The sequence below is a fragment of the Lampris incognitus genome, chromosome 16, assembly GCF_029633865.1.
Source record: "Lampris incognitus isolate fLamInc1 chromosome 16, fLamInc1.hap2, whole genome shotgun sequence".
In the NCBI taxonomy this organism is placed as follows: Eukaryota; Metazoa; Chordata; class Actinopteri; order Lampriformes; family Lampridae; genus Lampris; species Lampris incognitus.
Genome location: NC_079226.1, coordinates 28664716 through 28686033, shown reverse-complemented (window position 1 = coordinate 28686033; position 21318 = coordinate 28664716). Strand labels below are relative to the sequence as shown.

At 46.8% G+C, this 21318-nt stretch overlaps 1 protein-coding gene across 1 annotated transcript in view; it reads left to right on the top strand.

The window, feature by feature from the left end:
• The window catches only part of myo10l1 (myosin X, like 1), a 61048-nt gene that overhangs the window by 14801 nt on the left and 24929 nt on the right, over positions 1-21318 (top strand). Inside the window, exons 3-9 of the mRNA XM_056295407.1 lie at positions 11486-11644; positions 17218-17405; positions 19260-19394; positions 20361-20485; positions 20766-20779; positions 20912-20996; positions 21126-21232. Of these exons, the coding sequence (XP_056151382.1) occupies positions 11486-11644; positions 17218-17405; positions 19260-19394; positions 20361-20485; positions 20766-20779; positions 20912-20996; positions 21126-21232 (813 nt within the window). The remainder of the gene's footprint in view (positions 1-11485; positions 11645-17217; positions 17406-19259; positions 19395-20360; positions 20486-20765; positions 20780-20911; positions 20997-21125; positions 21233-21318) is intronic.

The following is a 21318-nucleotide window of genomic DNA, read 5'->3' as shown; positions in this document are numbered from 1 at the left end:
GTTGAAATAAAGAGTGATCCTCTACTGATGAGGATGATGATGATGATAAAATGGGACCAACGCAACACAAGTAATTAATTTTCCTCTCTCTTTCTCACATTCCGCTCTGTGGCACTCAGTCTCTGTCCTGTAAGCTATAGTCCCTGACCCAGTTCGCTGCATTTCAAACCCTGGCTTCATCATTCCCGGGTTATCCCTGTGCCTGTGCAAAACAGCGACAGCTCATGTCAAATCAGCACAACTCAAAATCAACACAGTATGTAACTTTCTGCACATTCTGTCACCAATTTTGCCATAAATTCAAACTTATACCAGTGAGTTCTATTCAGGACACTAACATTTTTAGTAGTAGTTGTAGTAGTAGTAGTAGTTGTAGTAGTAGTAGACCTTTATTTGTCCCCGAGGGGTGATTGGGATGTTTTTATTAGAGTAGCTGCAGTTTCCGTTGGCTCCACAGATCTGCTCCGTGGCTGCTGCTGGATAAAGTTTGGTTCTATGACAACTGATATGTCCCGTGCCTGGCATCTCACCAAAATGTTATCATGGAGGACACATACATACAATAACGCTATCCTATCTAAATGTTCTACTATGTATCTGAGTTCATTCAACAGATGGTGCACGATCACGCAGAACTTAGCCCTACTTCATCACTATGTCCATGACCTGTATTAGGTTTGAAAAGATAGCTAGCTGCTTCTTTATGTTCCACTTCCAGTGCGGGAAGATGGTGGCACGAACTCACATTTGCAGCAGCCTCATCCAGTACCGGAGTGGGAAGATGGCGGCGTGAACTTACCTTTGCAGCAGCCTTACCCAGTACCGTCCATGCAGTGTCTTTGTCCACTTCTACATCTAGTTGTCTTCGTTTAATGGGTGGGAGAGCTGGCGCTGGATCCGCTGGGAGAGCTTGGTCTGCTGTATCCTGTGGGCCCAGAGACCACGGCCCTGCCTGGAGCTGCACCCGAAGAGGAAGCACCGAGGGCGGTCTGACAGGACGCAGAAGTGGGGCAGGCTAAGCTAACTGCTAACCCATGGAGACCGGCAGTTCTGATAACACCAAGGGCGGCCTGGCGGCGACCTAGCCTGGCATTGACTGTGTTTTTGGTGTCGTTGTGTGGAGTGCAGAGCAGCCAAATGTAGTAGTAGTAGTAGTATTGTGGAGTGTGGGGAGGTGTGTCGAAGGTGTCTGGCTGGTGTTGGATTGGCTGGGGGAGCCTGGTCTGCTGCAGCCGGTGCACCCAAGGACCACGGCCCTGCCCGGAGCTGCACCCGAAGAGGGCGCACCAAGAGCGGTCTGATAGGACACGGAAGCGGGGAAGGCTAAGCTAACTGCTAGCCCATGCAGTTCCAACAGTCATCCTGGCTGGTGTTCACTCTCTTGGACAGTGAATTTTTTTTTGATATGTTGGATATAGTATGTGTTATGTAGTTTGGATATTTGCTTTTGTCTGTCTTCCACTGCTGTGGGCTGGGGGACACAAAATGAAATGACAAATAAATGTTCCTGATTCCTGATTTAACACTTTTTTCTATGAGAAATGCAAACAAAAGCTCGCAAAAGCCTCTAAATTTTACCTCTCGTCCTCGCTAGTTTGAAAATGCTAATTGGATAGCAATATTGTATGTGTGTGTGTGTGTGTGTGTGTGTTTGATTTTTGAATGATTGTGATTTTTGATTTTCTTTGCCATTACACTTTTACCTTATTGTCCTCCGTAGACTGGCTTCTTTTTTCTTTTTTTTTTAGAAACACAAAGGGCGTTGTGCACAAATCTGGCCCATATCTGGGTGCTGTGCCATTACAACAGCTATTGCAACCTCATATGTCTGTTTATTATCTACTGTGTCACCTGCTTTTAAGCAGAAATCCTCGATAGTTCCCCCATTGTGTAGCGCATTAGATTAGATTAGATTATAACAGATGAAACTTCAATGATCCCCCAGGGAAACTAGGTCATGCAGCAGGAAAAAATAAATAAAAATAGGATATAGACAAGAATAGAACACGTAGAGAAGATATTAAAGATAATACCATGCAACTCAAGAGTATATGGAAGATAATCACAAATAAACTCATCACATCTGAGCCATAGCAATGCACAAGTCTTAAAAACTTGCAAAAATATCTGCTCTGCAGACTATTAACCAACTCATGGCTGTTAAGCAATTAATGACAAACTGTGCTCACAGATCTAAAAGCCTTGCTGTCATTATATTACACTGGCTGTGGTTGAATAACAGTTTCTCCACAACAGTTTCTCACGCCACAGTGATAAACATGAGTGGGTGTGATGACAGCAGAGGTTTTCAGGTCTGACATTTAAGACAGTTGTCTCCGTAAGGCAGTGATGTTCCTGGTCTGGTTGCTATGTTTGTAGTCACAGAGCCAACTTCAGGTCTCTCCTCATATGTATCATTTTGTGATAGACTATCAATGTTGGCATTTTCCTGCATCATACACACACACACGCGGGAATATTTGTTTGCAAGGGTACACACGTGCACATATTAATAATAATGATAAATTTATTTACACTACACTCACACTGGTATGTGCACTGTATGTGCAGATATCAATGTACACACACACACACACACACATGCACAATTACAATTTGAGCGTACACACAGGTTATGGTAACCATGAGTTATGTAGAGAGAGGGAGGGGTAATGTGACCTGGATTTCAGTAGCTAGCATGAAAGCTGCAGTGAGAGCTCACGCAAGCACAGAACATGCTCTAGGGACCCCTTACTCATTTCACACACACACACACACACACACACACACACACACACACACACACACACACACACACACAGAAACAAACTCTCTTTTCATATATTGCACATTATTACGATATTGCAGGCATGGTTTCCTTTTGTCTGTTTCAACAGAACCCAACCTGAGGTCACTGTGTGATCTCTTAAGCCACATCCCCCTTCACAACTTGGCATTTGCCCCAGCGTCCCTCTCAAGTCACCGTAGATGACCGGCATCACTTAATGAGATGAACGTCGGTCATTGTGTAAGATCTGTAAACAGAACAGAAGACGCAGGAAAATGCTCAAGCACGCTCTCTCTCTCTCTCTTTCTTTCTTTCTTTCTCTCTCTCTCTCTCTCTCTCTCTCTCTCTCTCTCTCTCTCTCTCTCTCTCTCTCTCTCTCTCTCTCTCTCTCTCTCTCTCTCTCTCTCTCTCTCTCTCTCTCTCTCTGTCACACACACACACACAAATGCAACCCCCCCCCCGTGTCTTTCTCTCTGTCTCAAGGAGATGTTTGGTCTTTTCCAAGCCAATAAAGAAATGAGGCGGCTATCCCCACCGGCAACAGATGAGTATGAGTTTGTAAGTCTTAGAGAATGACATATGAGGTGTGTTATTCATCCAGCCTCCGCATGAGCACTGTGGGGTACATGTGGGTTTAAATGGAGTTAGAGCTTGTTGCGGTTGCCTCTTTCTCCTAATCCCATTTAGCAGGAAGCGACAGGGCAGTTGCAGGATTTGGGTGCTCTTTTAAAAGTCGTACTGACACGGGTTTCAAAACCCCTTACACAGTATCCATCTGTCGGGACCAGAAGAGCCAGGAGTGGGTTTTTGGAGTCTTGTTGTTATTCTGTTGCTGCATCGTGGGGAACTGAGATAGTAATCACTGAACTCGAGTCTTTAAGAGTGATTTGAGCTTAAACTATAGACAATTATCAGGAATCAAAAACACTATTTGTCATTTCCTTTCATGTATTGTTTCTCCCAGCCCACAGCAGTGCAACACAAACACAAAAACACATATCCAAAAATTACAAGAACACATATATCAAACTACAAAAAAAAAAAACACTGTCCAAGAGAACGAAGGCAGGATGACTGTCGGAACTGCCGTTCTGCATGAGCTAGCAGTTAGCTTAGCCTGCCCCGCTTCCGCGTCCTGTCAGACCGCCCTCGGTGTTTCCTCTTCGGGTGAAGCTCTGGACAGGACCGTGGTCCCTGGGCCCACAGGATACAGCAGACCAGGCTCTCCCAGCCGATCCAGTGCCAGCTCTCCCAGCCATCAAATGAAGACACAAACTTAGACGCAGACGTAGACAAAGACACTGTATGGACGGTAGTGGGTGAGGCCGCAGCAAATGTGAATTCGCGCCACCATCTTCCCACACTGCAAGCAGAATTATTTCAAGACAGGAAAAGCTGTATTTGTACAAAAAGGTCTTGTTTGATTCTATCTTGACAGGGCAGGTATTAAAATGTTGTCAGTGGTTAAATGCCATTAGGGTTTAAACTCTGCGCTATCTGGTACAATTCTGCTAATACATTAATTTTATGAAACTGAGCACGTTGCCTTAGCCATGTGTCAGTATGCCTTGAAGCCTCTTTAGTTTAGTGTGCTGATTCTGTTTGGCACTATTGGGGCGCTATTACCAAGACTATCAACGTGTTGAAAATGCAATATTTGACTCTTCTGTGTTGTTGCTTGTACTGAGTGGAAGTTATAGTCATTATGATGGCTCCACTTTCAGGAATGCCTGTAGCCAGCCTAAAGGAGCCAACTTGCCCCCAGCATGAATTCGATTGCTTTGTTTCTCAGTAAATGCTAATTGGCCAACAGGGCCGCCCATAAAGGGGGGGGGCTTTCTGGGGCCCAGCCGCTAGGGGGGGCCATGGAGGCCAGCAGTAATCATCCATCCATCCATTGTCCGAACCGCTTATCCTGCTGTCAGGGTCGTGGGGATGCTGGAGCCTATACCAGCAGTCATTGGGCAGCAGGCAGGGAGACACCCTGGACAGGCCACAAGGCCATCTCACACACACACACACACACACACACACACACACACACACACACACACACACACACACACACACACACACACACACACACACACACACCTAGGGGCAATTTAGTAACCTACATGACCTACATGTCTTTGGACTGTGGGAGGAAACCGGAGCCCCCGGAGGAAACCCATGCAGACACGGGGAGAACATGCAAACTCCACACAGAGGACAAACCAGTATGACCCCCAAGGTTGGACTACCCCGGGGCTCGAACCCAGGACCTTTTTGCCGTGAGGTGACTGCGCTAACCACTGTGCCACCATGACGCCCAGTAATAATCATGTTCATCCTAGATATAAGCAATGATAATGGCAATACTTGCCACTAAGCATGAACTGGCTAAAGAGGTGGACTTTAAAGACATTGTAAAGGACTTCGTATCCAGTAAGATAAGGAAGATGGCTATGTAAGAGGCAAAGATGAAACCATGAGATAAGAAATTGCATTTTCTATTAAGCAATGTGTGGTGTAAGTGTAGCAGATCTTTGCTGACCTTAGTGTGTTTAAGTGTATCAAAGAGTTCTATTATGGTGTGTGTGTGTGTGTGCGCGTGCGTGCCTATGCTTATGTGGCCCCCTCTTACTGAGTAAGGCCCAATTTATACTCCAAATGTCGGCTAGCAGACAGATGTCTCTCGACAATTTTGACGTCACGAGAGACACTTTTTGTGTCTCCCAGGGCTGTCGTGTACACAACACATTTTCTTATGTCGGAGACTCACGCACATTATGTCGCTTAGCTGTGATGGATAGTTGGATTGAAGGGACAAGATGTTCAAGCGTTGCCATAGTTTTGCTTGAGAGCGTTGTTAACATTACGCGCGCTCATTCATAAAAAGAACACTCGCTACTGTTTACAACACAGCGCGAGACGCAAAACGTTTCCATAGATACCAGGAGACAGTCAGCGACATTGCGACAAGGACAAATGCAACAACTCGAGAGACACTTTTTTGTCTGCCGGGAGACATTTGGAGCATAAATTGGGCTTAAGTCTCTCTCAGTTTACATGTATGTGTTTAGTAGGAAAGAGAGGGCATGCACATGCGTCGATATGAGTAAAGCAGATTTTTTTGGGGGGGGGGGCATTCACTGGACCTTTTCAGGGGCCCCGCCATTTCTGTGGGCGGGCCTGTTGGCCAGTACTGTTGGCTTGCAACTGTGCTTAGTCCTTCCAGTGCCTCTAATATGTTCTGATCCAGGGTCAGGTTGCACCCCATGCTTTCCTGATATTCCCAATCCTAATCTGATGCCCGGAGGTCATTCCGAGCTGACCCCAGGTCAGTGGGAGAACTGCAGGTGTTTTAGTGTAATATCTATCCTGGCTGAACAGGCCTCTGCAGGTCCTCTCTGTTCTGCCTTGAATGTAGGTCACTGTGCCCACAGCCCTCTCTCTCTCTCTCTCTCTCTCTCCACACTCTCTCCTTATCTAGACTGCCTCCTCTTCTCTCTCTGTCTTTTGCTAATGTGTGAAGTCAGATGAAGAGACTGTCTTCCCTGGCTCGCCTTCTGAATCATGCAAAGAGGCTTCAGACATCAGAGAGCTTTACAGGGAGACCGCTGTATGTGTGCGTTTCTGTGTGTGTGTGTGTGTGTGTGTGTGTGTGTGTGTGTGTGTGTGTGTGTGTGTGTGTGTGTGTGTGTGTGTGTGTGTGTGTGTGTGTGTGTGTGTGTGTGTGTGTGTGTGTGTGTGTACGTGCACACGTGTGAAGTGGCCCTCTCAAGTGGCCCTGTCTTTCATCCTCCATGTCTTACTGCAGGATATGCTACTATAGTCAAATTAAACTAGTTTAACCATGCTCCACTTCTCTAACTACCATTTCTCTTTCTCACTCTCCTCCCCTTTCTGCCCTCCACGGTCTCTCGCCCTCTCTCTCTCCCTCTCTGTTTCCCCCACTAATTCTTTTTCTTTTCTGTTTCTCTCACTTGTAATGAATTATTTAACTCAAAGTATCCCAATTTAGACACATACGATGCAGTCTGCTGTATTTGTGTCCTTTTCCTGTGTGTTTTTGCATGAGCAGTCACACACATAATGCACGTACACTGCAAAAAATGTCCACCGTGATGATCCCCGTATTCAATCCCCCCATCTTGCTCTGCATGAAACAAGTAAAATATTGCATCAGTGAGGTGAGGTAATAACACTCTTTGCTAGGGCAGTTTCACTTATTTGAACAATTTGCTGGATATAAGTGTCAGTATTTTGAAAGAAGGCATATCTTGATTATCAGGCTACTCATGTCAGAAATAATAATTTCACAACCTCTTATAAATTGAACGGATTTGCATTGGCATCATTGACGTTATCTCACTCAGTTGGCAGATATTTTCAGTTGTTTTAAACCATTTAAGATTTTTGAGCTGGACCCCTGGGTAAATTTACTCGTTGAGATGGACACTTTTTGCAGTGTGGTAATACTCACCAGAGGGCAACTACACAGAGGGAAGCATTTTCAGAATCCCCAATTCAATCCAGCAGCCTTTATTTTAGTCACTGACATACTTTCCACTTCCACAGTGTCACTCAGAATAGCATTGTGTTGGAGTCCTCCCGACTGTACTCGCTCTCTCCAAACATCCCCTCTTCATCCTCAGTTAACACCCTCATGGGGAAAAAAAAGGGAGTTTGGCATCAAAAGTGATTATTAAACCCAGAACAGTCACCCAGGGATGTGTTTATTTCCACAAGTGAGATGACCGGGCTCTCATTGGAGACAAGCCATTACTGGAGAGATGCTTTGCAGATGCGGAGATGTGCACGTTACACTGACTTTCCTCTTAGAAGAGCACTGTTTCTGTTGTGCACAGCCGGAGTATGATATAACTATTGTAAATATTAATACATTAATAAATTCAAATGCGGGTAAAATGGATGAGATTGACTGATTGATGCTGATCTGCCAGATGAGCGGCGTTTTCGGCACAACTTGGAAAAAAGGCTGTCTACCATTGGACACCAAACGCTACTAGAGGTTTTACAGTAGGTGAAATGAAACGTGTGAGGGGAGCTAATTTAGACAGCCGTGATGCCATTTCAACCAATCACGCTGTGCCCTTCTTCCCCCCCTCGATGCGTGTGCCAATGTGTGCCGTTTGCAGAGCCTTATCTGCTGTTCCACTCCTAATTTGCCCCGGATCGGAGTTGCCCTTGTGATGGAAATGGCTCTCAGTGTGTCTCCAGTTACAGGCAGGGGTCCTAGATAAAACAGACCATTTAGCCACCCTGTGTGAGTGTGCCAGACGTATGTGTTTGTGTGTGAGTGTGTGCCGAACGTGCATTAGATGGACTGGGAGACGGATGGATATTCATAGAGTTAGATAAAAAAATATTTAGAAGAAGACTGAGTGGGGGGTTGTGTCTACATGAAAGGGAAAGAAATGAGATAGAGAGAAGGTAGGGGGAGGAGAGGGAGGGAGATTGATACATGAGCGGGAGATGCAGCACGGGATGGGCGAGAGGGGAGGAGAAGAGGCAGAGAAATGAATGGAGGACAGGATGCGGGCAGGGAGGAGGGTGATGGAGTGATGGAGAGTGCAGGGAGAACAGAGAGGGAAAAATGACAGGGAGCGGGAAAGGATGAAAGAGGAGTGACAAAGAATGGGAGAGGGGAGATGAGAGAGTGGGATAAGTGGCGGGCGGTTCAGACTGGAGATGGCCGTGTAAAATCTGAAAGGAAAGAATCAGACCGAGGGAGTGTCAGAGAGAGAGAGAGAGAGAGAGAGAGAGAGAGAGTTCTAAACTAATGGACTTGGATATGACCTGAGAGCCATTTGATCTCTCTACTGTGTGTGTGTGTGTGTGTGTGTGTTCATGTCTGACTTTCTTTCCGTCAGTCCCTCTGTTTTGTCCTCCTTCATTCCCCCTCTATTACTCCTATAGCAGCTGTTACCGCCATCACAGACTGACGCATTCGACCCAGTCCAGCAGCACTTGACTGATGGGATGACCCAGCTACATCTTTGCTATATCTATAATTATATTGCTACACCTGAAAAATTAAGCCCCTTTGAGATTCTCAGCACGTGCAATGCAATCTGCAAGTACGAGAGCAAGAGAGAAACAAGATGGAAAATTGAAGACATAGAAGTATGTGTGAGAGAGACGGACAGGGAGAGGAGGAGAGAGAGAATCTGAGAGAGAGAGAGCGACGTAGAGAGCGGCTACAACCGGAAGCTGGTGAGACCAGAATTCCCATCTTGGTACATTTGGCTGCAGCTGTGCGTGGCATGACCAACAGGCATATAGCATCGACTCATCACTCTGACAAGTGTTTCTCCCACACACACACACACACACACACACACACACACACACACACACACACACACACACACACACACACACACACACACACACACCAAAGGCACCATTTGCTGCAGGCTGGGGGGAGGAAGTATGCCCCAGAGGTGCATGCTGGGTAAGAGCACCATTAAGAGAGGCTACATGCTGTATTTCACTGCATGAATTGAGAACAGCTGATTTGTAAGGAATAAAACCAGCAAAAAGGGTTACGTGTGTGTGCGTGTGTCCGTGTGTGTCTGTGCATAGACACACATGCAGCAGCTATAATGTGTGCTTGGATGACGCTGTGTCAGTTAGTGGACAGGCTGGTCATGAAGGCTGGGGAGACTGCCGCCTGCACAGAGTCGTAAGTCATAAGCAGCGAGAGGTCGGTGAGCGAGCTTTCCATGAGCTATCGTCCCCAAAGGAGGGCGAGGGATAACTGGAGCGTTTGAGCTGCCACACTGAGCTGAGGGGTAATTGGTCAGTGACTGGATAGGTAAAGGCTTAATCATCAGCGAACAGAAAGTAAAAACTGGGACACGTACTTACTTACATACTGACACTTACTACAAATTATACACCAAAAAGATTTTTCTGGATAAAAAGGTAAAATAAGTGATCATTATCAATATACTGGTCAGGGCAAAACCAAACCGTTGATGAGGACTGTAATGTCTAATACCTGTTCATCACAACGGCAGATCATCTGTGTCTAGTGAAATGTAGGATTTTTGGGAATATGATCCCGAGGGAAAAGAGAGAAGGAGAATGGGGAAGAATGAACTGAATACAGTATAGTGGAGTGCAGGTTTGGTCTAGTGGGACAACAAATAAGTAAAAACCTCTTTTGTCCTCTTAGTAATCGTCTAAGAAATGTGCTCCCTCGCAGAGAAGCGTCTGCGTGCAACGGCCCGCTCCTGACCTGGAGTCTAACACAGCGCCACTGGAGTGAAAAAGATTTATTTAAGAGCATGATGTCTGAATGCCTACAGCATGCCCTTCTGCTGCTCTAAACAGACTTCAGTCACATCTGTTGACACACACACACACACACACACACACACACACACACACACACACACACACACACACACACACACACACACACACACACACACACACACACACACACGTATAGAGGGTGGAGGTTGGCTGTGACACTGGGCTGGCTTATTAATCCTGAACTCTTAAGGCCATTGCTCCTGTTTTCCGACGACTGCGGACTTCATTGGAATGAATGAATGAACGACCTTTGCTGTAGACTGAAGTAACATGGCAGTGATCTACTACCAAAGCATGTGTCATTCTGTGAGCATTGTATGCATGAAGGATGGAAAGACAAACTGAGAGAGAGAGCGAGAGGGAGAGAGAGAGAGAGAGGGAGAGGGAGAGGGACAGCGAGAGGGAGAGCTAGAGAGAGAGAGAGAGAAGGAGAGGGAGAGAAAAAGAGAGAGGGAGAGGGAGCTATATTCTGAATGTGTGCGGAGCGCCTTCTGCTCCGCCTGACCTGAATAAGCACAATGCTGCTTTTCACCTGTCAGGTCCTACCAGATCATTCCTCTGTCTATTTCCCTCTCATCCAGCCTCTGCCTCTCTGTCTCTCTCTCATCCACCTTCAGCTAAGTTCTCCTCTCTCTGTTCATGTCACCCACTCTGCAGTTGCCATGGTGACAAAAGACAGAGACAAGATGGGAATTGGACGAGAGTGGAGCGGCGTAACGCTCTGTATTCTACTGATGTGGATTTACTTCTTGATGCATCACAATAAGCTTGCTGTTGCTAATAGGGGAATGTCACGGCGTTGCTAGTGTCTGCGTTTACTGGACGTGCATCATGATAACGTTGTTATTGTCTTTCTGTTTATTCTGAACAAGACATTCAGTCACATATCGCCATCACACACCATTAATGACCACATGGCATCGTGCTTGGCTGTCACTACTGTGACACTACAACATTATCTTAAATGTTTTTTGTTCCTGTTTAAGTGACTATTGTTTTCTCCAAAGGAATGGGTTTGGCTGAAACTGTTGGTAGGACGTTGGCGATACCTTTTGTCTGCAGGACACACAACAAGCCCTCAACGTAGTGCAATGCAACATATCGCAACACAAAACATGACATTGTAACACAACAAAACCTAACCTAGTAACATGGCATAACACAACACAATGCAACACTCACGGCAACACCACATGCAAGGCAGCATAACATTGAATGCCAACCCAATACTGAATGCCAACACAATACAACTCATTTCAGTGCATCTGTGGCCTTACAACTTGTTATGCAATACACTGGGATGTGACCACAACATATGACAAGACTGGTGGATTGAATTTTGCTGTGCTCTCTGTCACTCCTTAGGTGTTGTACCTGCAGCAGGCAGAGGTCACCAGGGAGCGGGTGTATGCCATGCACCAGTCCAGCATCGATGGGGTGGAGGACATGTCTGCACTGGCCGAGCTGCATGAGGCCGCCATCATGCATAACCTGTACCGGCGCTACCAGAAGGATAGCATCTATGTACGTGTGTGTTTTTGTATATTTGTGAATGGACAAGTGACTGTGTGTGTGTGTGTGTGTGTGCATGTGTGTGCATAGGGGTGTGTGTGGGGGGGCATGTCACTGACTTGTTTTTGCCCATTGTTTATTATGTTGACATCATCAATAAGTACCAAATCTGCCTGGTGTATGACCAGTGTCAGTTAAAATGACACCTTGCTCACTGACAAGTTGTCTGCAGTTCAGGTCCTTGAGCTGCAGTACGCTGATGACTGTGCTCTTGTAGCTCACACACTAGAAGACCTGCAAACCATCCTTGCCACAGTTGTGAATGCCCATAGCAGGCTGGGTCTATCAGTCAGCACCACCAAGACTGAGGTGTTATGCCAATGGAGGTCCAGCCCCCCACCCACTATGCCTGTCTTCACTATAGAGCATCAACCACTCTCAGTTGCTCCATCTTTCAAATACCTGGGCAGCATCCTTTCTCAGGGCTGCAACACTGATCATGAAACTCACAATAGAATCAAAAAAGCCTCTGTAGCCTTCGGCAAACTCCGACATAAGGTCTTCCAAAACAAACACCTCCACCTGCACACCAAAATTGCCATTTACAAAGCTGTCTGCATCACAACTCTCCTATACAGCCGTGAAGCCCGGGTCACATGTAGCCACCACCTAAGTTTGCTGGAGCGGTTCCACATAAGATGTCTGCAGTGAATCATGGGGCTCACATGGCGTGACCTTGTTCCTCATGCTGAGATTCTTGCTAGGACAAACTGCAAGGGCATAGACGCCACGGTCACTGAACACCAACTGCGCTGGCTTGGGCATGTCATCAGGATGCCCCAAGAACGCCTGCCATGTCAAGTCCTGTATGGACGGCTTCATCTGGGCCCCCGGTCCGCAGGTGGTCAGAAGAAGTGATACAAAGACCAGCTAAAAACATCGCTGAAGAAGTGTTGTATCGACCCCTTGAGACTGGAGCAAACTGCCATCAACTGGTGGGAGATCTGCCACAGAGGTATAGAACAGCTGGAAATGGAGAGGACTGTGAAACAACAACAGAAAAGACTAAGGGGACAAATAACCATGCCTGCCCCCACTAACTCAGACTTCATATGCCCAATGTGCAATTAAACTTGTGGATCAAGAATTGGACTCTACAGTCGTCAAAGAACACATCGTTACTGAGGAGGGATGTCATCCTCGGATTCGGACGACCACCAAACAAGTGTGTTTTGTGTACCACCAAACAAACACTGGCATGCAAACACAATCTTGAGGCACTTTTTTTTTATTTGCGCATAATTCTGCTCTGTTGGTGTGAGGGCCCTCGAAGCGAATGCGACAGGGCGACCCTCCTGCATCAGGCAGCAGCCCAGGCCATGCTGGCGTGAATCACTCTGTATAGTGACGGCCTTTACCGTGTCATATTAGCACAACACAGGCGTTGTTGTCACCAGCTGTTTTATCCCTTTCACCACTGCATCATTCTTTGGGAGCCAGTGCCAGGCTGCGTCCTTGTCCATGAGTCTCCTCAATGGCTCGCACATATCCGAAAGCCGTGGCAGGAATTTGGGCAGGTAGGTGATGAATCCAACAAACCGCTGCACAGCCTTCACATCTGATGGGGGTGGCATTTCCACAACCGTTTTCACCTTCTCTGGATCTGCCTTCAAGCCTGTGGAAGACCGGATGTGTCCATGGAAGTGGACCTCTGGCACCTTGATTGGAGCTTTTTTAAGCTAAAAGCCACAGCTTGACCTGCCTGCATCGGTCCATTAGGGCCAGCGGCTTGGTGTCATGGTCTCGGTCTGTCTCTTCATCTGTGTGTGTGTGTGTGTGTGTGTGTGTGTGTGTGTGTGTGTGTGTGTGTGTGTGTGTGTGTGTGTGTGTGTGTTTGTGTGTGTGCGTGCATACCTGGGAATCTGTCAATATGTGTGTGTGCATGTGTGTGTGTGGCTGTGTGTTTGCATGTCCATATAGGTGAACATATATATTGATGTCTGCCCACCCCCCCACCCCTCCGTACCCTACTGTTCCCGTAATCTTGCCATGCTTGGGGCTTTTAGCGGCAATTCATCTTATCAGATTCATCTATCCTAAGTGGTGGTGTATGTACATGCTGTGCCTAGTGGGTGACGTGTGTGTGTGTGAGAGAGAGAGAGAGAGAGAGAGAGAGAGAGAGAGAGAGAGAGAGAGAGAGAGAGAGAGAGAGAGAGAGAGAGAGAGAGAGAGAGAGAGAGAGAGAGAGAGAGAGAGAGAGAGAGAGAGAGAGAGAGAGAGAGGGAGAGAGGGAGAGAGGGAGAGAGAGAGAGAGAGAGAGAGAGAGAGAGAGAGAGAGAGAGAGAGATTAATCTATTGGCGCACCATTGCAAAACTAGACTGTTGCATATATGTAGTAAATTTTACCTCTATAAAGACATGAGCAGTAACTATAGCTTTTATTGGTATGCTGTCAGTGTTAAGAAGACATGGGGGAGGAAAGACAGGGTGACACACATACAGGCAAATCCCAAGACAATGCAGGCAAATAGTGATGGAGGAACAGATGAAAAAGACAGGATGCATGCATATTTTTATAACTTTTACATTATGACCTAAGCATTCATGCATCTAAATCTGATATGGCTTCAAATTTGTTCCTCTTTCTCTCAAACTCACTGCCAAACCCTATAAGTCAGTCAGAGTCACGAGTGGCATGAAAGGCTGTGTGTGCATTTGTGTGTAATGAATAGATGCATTAGTTGAAGTACATTGCCATAAAACTCCATTAACCATTATGCCCCGGGTCACCGCTCAGGCCATGGATGACCCAACAGGAGGACAATCTCTGTCTGCAGTTACAAAATGGCGTGGAAAACACTGAAAAAAGGGGGCGACCAGGTAGCGTAGCAGTCTGTTCCGTTGCCTACCAACACGGGGATTGCTGGTTCGAATCCTTGTTTTACCTCTGGCTTGGTCAGGTGTCCCTGCCGACGCAATTGGTCGTGTCTGCGGGTGGGAATGGGGTATGTGTTCTGGTTGCTGCACTAGCACCTCCTCTGGTCAGTCGGGGCTCCTGTTCAGGGAGGAGGGGGAATTGCGGGGGAGGGGGAATAGCATGATCCTCCCATGCACTACATTCCCCTGGTGACACTCCTCACTGTCAGGTGAAAAGAAGCGGCTGGTGACTCCACATGTATCGTAGGAGGCATGTGGTAGTGAGCAGCCCTCCCTGGATCAGCAGAGGAGGTGGAGCAGCGACCGGGATGGCTCAGAAGAGTGGGGTAACTGGCCAAGTACAATTGGGAAGAAAAAAGAGGAAAATACACAAAAAAAATCCAATCTAAACAAGCCAAAACTGAATGATACAGGTTATAAAATTTTTACAAATGGCAATTTGAAGGCAACCAGGCAAACTCTAATGGGTTGAAATCTGGTGTACAGCATCCATCCATTATCCAAACCACTTATCCTGCTCTCAGGGTCGTGGGGATGCTGGAGCCTATCCCAGCAGTCACTGGGTGGCAGGCGGGGAGACACCCTGGACAGGCCGCCAGGCCATTACAGGGCCAACCCCCCCCCCACACACACACACACGCACACACACACACACACACACACACACACACACCTAGGGACAATTTGGTTTGCCCGGTTCACCTGACCTGCATGTCTTTGGACTGTGGGAGGACTGCGGGTGTACAACAACTTTTACCAAATACAAGCACAAAGTCCCTTAGCAGGGCTAATTTCTATCTCATTAGCACAGTGACTGAGACACCAGCCAGGTGCTGCAGTTGACATGACAGTATCATCAAAATGCCTTGATTGTACTGGATTTAGGTTGGATGAGGGGTTGAAAATCAGGTGGCTGAAAGGCCTGGAAATCAGAGAGCTTTCTGGGTAACAGGCTCAGGGAGACACGAGGTGTGACCTAATCTAGATGATGAAATATTGTTCATATATGGATTAATGTGATCCTGAGAATTTACACTGTATGGGTCAGGTTTCTATGTCACCATACGTGTGTGTGTGTGTGTGTGTGTGTTTGCAGATACATACGTATGTGTGCCCTCACGCTCACTCTTGTGTCTAGGAGACAATGTGCAAAGAGTGTGTAATATGATAAGATGGAAAGCATGCTGACCTGCTGTTTTTTTTTGTTTTTTTTTGCATTTCTAGAGGAATAGATGCAATGCAAGGTCACTGAGCTGTCCAAACTCTTCAGCATACGGTTGTGTCCTTCCTGCATCACCTCCTCATTGACATGACAGTGGCATTCATTTTAAAACCTGGCATCTTTTTTCACTATGCCTGCATAATGATATCTTTTCTTTCCCCATTTCCCTTATCCTGTAATCCAGATTAATACCTACACATCAGATGTCAAATATGTGTCATATTGGCCCTGGTTGTCTGCATGTATAGTTTTTGCTTGTGTGACCGACCGCTTGTGCGTCAGTGTCTTTATGTCTATCTATTCTTCTTGTGCAGCACGGTGGCCCAGTGGTTAGCACTGTTGCCTCACAGCAAGAAGGTCCTGGGTTTGAACCCGAGGCTGTCCCAGGTCCTTTCCGTGTGGAGTTTGCATGTTCTCCCCATGTCTGCGTGGGTTTCCTCCGGGTGCTCCAGTTTCCTCCCACCATCAAAAAGACATGCATGTTAAAGAGTTAATACTCCTGCCTGTGCCCTTGAGCAAGGCAATGGAAGGAAGAGCTGGAGTTGGTCCCTGGGCACTGCAGCTGCCCACTGCTCCAATACAATAGGATGGGTTAAATGCAGAGGACACATTCATTGTATGTATATACAAATAGCAAAGTGCATTTTATTCTGTTTACGTATGTGTGTGTGTGTGTGTGTGTGTGTGTGTGTGTGTGTGTGTGTGTGTGTGTGTGTGTGTGTGTGTGTGTGTGTGTGTTTCCGGTCTGGGAAAAATGCTAGATGGGGACAAATTAGTGGTGCAGACCTAAGATATACTTTATTAACTTAATGGTGGGGCTGAGTCAAACTGAGGGTCTTCCTGATTGGGGTCCTTCTTTAGGGTGTGCTAGGAGACTTGACAGGGTCGAGACACAAGAGGCAAACAAGATACCAAGCCGTTTTAGCCGTTCATCTGTGGTTGTCTCTCACCCCGTGTCTGGTTGCCGGGGTCACTCTTCCTCCAATGTCTCTGTCACAGAATATGGTCAAAAACCCACGTCTCCTTTTTCAACAAGCTGTACTCGGGTTCCTCCCCTCCTCTATACTCCCTCTCTCCCCAAAGTCTTGATTGGTCTTTGTGGCTTGTGTAAGGTGGTTGTAGACTAGCTACAGCTGGTGGTTAGTCGGATATGGCCGTCAGCTGCTCTCGCCGGTCTGCCAGAGGTAGGCGTGGTAGAAATGGGAGTTCAGGACTGCTCCCAATGGCTTCCTTCTAGGAGCCCTCACAGTGTGTGTGTGTGTGTGTGTGTGTGTGTGTGTGTGTGTGTGTGTGTGTGTGTGTGCGTGCGCTCTCTCTCACATGTCTGTCAATGAGGGAAACAAAAAATAAATAGATTAAAAGAAACAAATGAGAATAAATGCAGAGGCAGATTCAGAAGTAGTCTCTGTCCTTTATCTGTTTTCAGACCAACATCGGCAGCATCCTGGCAGCTGTGAACCCCTACAAACAGATTTCAGGTCTGTATGACCCAGAGAGAGTGGACCGGTACTCTAAACACCACTTGGGGGAGCTGCCACCGCACATCTTTGCCGTAGCCAACGAGTGCTACCGCTGTATCTGGAAACGCCACGACAGCCAGTGTATCCTCATCAGGTGAGGTTGTCTTCAGCCTGGCCAGGCACAGCCACATTAAGAGGTTCTCATCCAGAGTCGGTCACAACTCAGTGTGAAAACACAGTGTGGCTTCTTGTTTGTCCATGAATTCCACCACAATCCACTTTTCGGTTCCAACCCGACAGCTGAGAAACACCAGTTCGACATCTGTTTCAGACATTTGAGTGTGTAAAAGCTTTTTTGAATCCATCACACTTGGACTCTCAGGCTTATCGCTGTGAGTACTGAGTCTAGCTCCAGTTTGCACTCAGGGAATACAGTATGTATGTGTACCTGCTGCTCAGCAGACAGGGCTGACGTAGAGCAGGGGTTTTCAAAGTGTGAGGCGCGCCTCCCCTGGGGGGCGCCAGAGAGCTTCAGGGGAGGCGCAGCGTGAGAAAAAAAACGTGAAGAAAAAGTAACCGTAAACATCTAGCTAAATTTAGTTAACTTCAGCAATGCTTGGAGCAGAATGGATCGATTTTTAGTAACATTACCTACAGTGAGAAAGGAGACAGCGTCTGGGGCAAGCACAAAAGGGAGGAAGTATGACCATGATTATTTAAAGTTTGGATTTTCATGGATTGGTCCTGATGACGCCCCACTGCCGCAGTGTGCTATCTGCAAAGACGTGCTAGCTAACGACAGGATGAGACCGTGTAAACTCCGGCGTCATATTGATACGAAACACCCAAGTTTGGTGACCAAGCCACAGGAGTTTTTTGATAGGAAGCTAAAGGAATGGCGGTCACAGAAGAAAGTCATTGACACATTTAGCGCTGTAAATACCATGGCAACCGAAGCATCATACCGAGTGGCGTTGCGCATAGCTAAGGAGGGTAAACCCCACTTTAAAACATAAAGATGTTTAAAAATGTTTGAAAAAGATTTTTTAAAACATTTGAAAATGTTTGAAAAATATGTTTAAAACGTAAAGATAAAGATGTTTAAAAATGTTTGAAAAAGATGTTTAAAAAAAGAAAAGATCATCTTCAAAGATATATCATTTATTGCTGAAACCCGTTTTTATACCTCAGTGGAACCTACATTATAGCAACAACAATAATAGTAATAATAGCAATAATAATTGGGAGGGGGGCGCAGCTGTTTTTATGTTCTCTGACGGGAGGCTCACTTTCCTACACTTTGAAAACCCCTGATGTAGAGGATGAGAATCGTCTCCCGCAGCCTCAACTGAGTTGAACTGAATTCCTATTTAAAAGAGTGCCAATAGCTACCTCTATTGGCTGCTCACTGAGAGCTGGTACAGAAACCCAATGGTGAGAATAGCGGTTTCTCACCCGTACACTTCGGTGGGTAATTTGGGAATGACAGCCTTTGGCTACGATGCAGAAAGGCCAAGAAGGGAAGAAGTGGGGACATGGTGCAATGGCCGGACAAATGGCTGATTTTATCTCTTCAGAGAAAACCATTAATTGAATCTCTCCTGTTCTGAGTACAATTTATTATAGCTCTCACATGAATAAATGAATACCTGACAATTATCTGCCTTGTTAGACCAGAATAAATAACCTTCTTGAACATTTAGATGAATTTGCTCTTCAACTTGGGCAAACCGGGTATCTCCTGCAGTGTAGTCAGACATCTCATCATGGTTCCAATTAAGACAATGTCTGTCTCACTGTGTAACCTCATTGGGGTAGACTAGGGGCTAACGCAACATCTCTGACCCTCAATCTATAAAACATCCAGACTAATTTGAGATTGGAGAGTGTCAGGGAAGGTCACGGTGTATTTGATTAAAGTGTGTGTGTGTGTGTGTGTGTGTGTGTGTGTGTGTGTGTGTGTGTGTGTGTGTGTGTGTGTGTGTGTGTGTGTGTGTACTTGTTCCAGTGGTGAGTCAGGGGCTGGGAAGACAGAGAGCACTAAACTGTTGCTTCAGTTTCTGTCTGTCATGAGCCAGAACTCAGCTGGGACTCCTCCATCAGAGAAGACCACACGTGTGGAGCAGGCCATTGTACAAAGCAGGTGGGACACACACACACACACATACATCACCCTATACTTTTGGGGACCCCTTTATTGATTACATTCACCCCTAGCCCCTAGCCCTAACCTTAACCATCATAACTACATGCCTAACCTTAACCCTTACCCTAACCCTAAAACAGACCTTTCTCCAGGTAGTGTAGTGGTCTATTCTGTTACCTACCAACATGGGGATCAATCAGAATCAGAATCAGAATGCTTTATTCATCCCTGGGGGGAAATTGGGTATCGCCGGTTCAAATTCCTGTGCCACCTCCGGCTTGGTCGGGCGCCCCTACAGACACAATTGGCCGTGTCTGTGGGTCGGAAGCCGGATGTGGGTATGTGTCCTGGTCGCTGCACTAGCGCCTCCTCTGGTCGGTCGGGGCGCCTGTTCGGGGGTGGGGGGGAAATGGGGGGACTAGCGTGATCCTCCCACGCGCTACGTCCCCCTGGTGAAACGCCTCACCATCAAGTGAAAAGAAGCAGCTGGCGACTCCACATGTATCGGAGGAGGCATGTGGTAGTCTGCAGCCCTCCCCGGATCGGCAGAGGGGGTGGAACAGCAACTGGGATGGTTCGGAGGAGTGGGATAATTGACCCGATACAATTGGGGAAAAAAAGGAGGAACCCCCCCTCCCAAAAAAAGACCTTTTCCCTCATGGGGACCGATAAAATGTCCACACAAGGTAGGTGGTTTCTGGTTTTTGTATCCTAATAAGGACTAAGAAAACTTGGTACACACACACACACACACACACACACAAGTAACTGTGGTTCAACTATGTCGTCTGCATGATTTCTTTTGATAATTACGGTTTCCGCATTGCTGCAAGACAGACATGAGTACCAAGACACGGCGCCTTGCAGTGCAATGAAGCCTGCCTAGGTGCACACTTCAAACGGACTGTTGCCCTCAACGTCAGAACAGCTACCAACAAACTGTCTTTCTCCCGCCCTCTGCAGCCCAATCATGGAGGCATTTGGTAATGCCAAGACTGTGTACAACAACAACTCCAGCCGCTTTGGGAAGTTCATCCAGCTTCACTTCTCTGAGAGCGGCAACATCCAGGGAGGCTGCGTCATCGACTGTATCCTCCTTCTGCTGTCTGTTTTCCTATTCTTTTATGCAGAAGAGATATTTGCATCTAGTTTTTATATTCATTTGTTTTAACCTCCTTTCATGCCAGGTAGTGGAGGTTTTACACGTCAAACAGCAGTGCAAGTCTACACACACACACACACACCTCAAAATCTTGAACGCAACATATTTTATTTGCAAGCCGTATCTCAGCCAAGTTTGATTTGTGTCAAAGTATAGTCAGGACCCAAAGACCGGCTTGTCCTTTTCCTTGACAGCGTGCCTCTCAGACTTACTGGAAAAGGTAAACATGCATCATGTCTGGCAGAGCAACCTATTGACAATACCGATAAATTCACCAGGATTGATTTAGTCTCTCTGGTTTGTTCTTATGAAACACACTGGTAATAACAACTGTGCATTGGTGCTGGTGCAGAACCGTGTGGTCCGACAAAACCCTGGAGAGAGAAACTACCACATCTTCTACGCTCTGCTGGCAGGAGCCAAGACGGAGCATAAAGGTGAGGAACGTAATGAAAATACACATCACGATAATGTTTTCCAAGCCCCCTCGCCAGCACACCTCAAAGAGAGAGATGAAGGTTTTGAGGAAGGTGGTGGATGTAACTCATGAATTGTACTCATGTCAGAGCTGTACTTCCTGGGAGACCCGCCGGAGTCCTTCCATTACCTCAGCCAGTCCGGCTGCTTGAAGGACAAGAGCCTCAATGACAAAGAACTCTTCAACAGTGTCATGGTCAGTCCGCTTATGTGTCTCTGTGGGCAGTTTCTCTCCCATTGTAAATATCTGATAGTCGTCAAAGAGTTCAGACCAGCGACCAC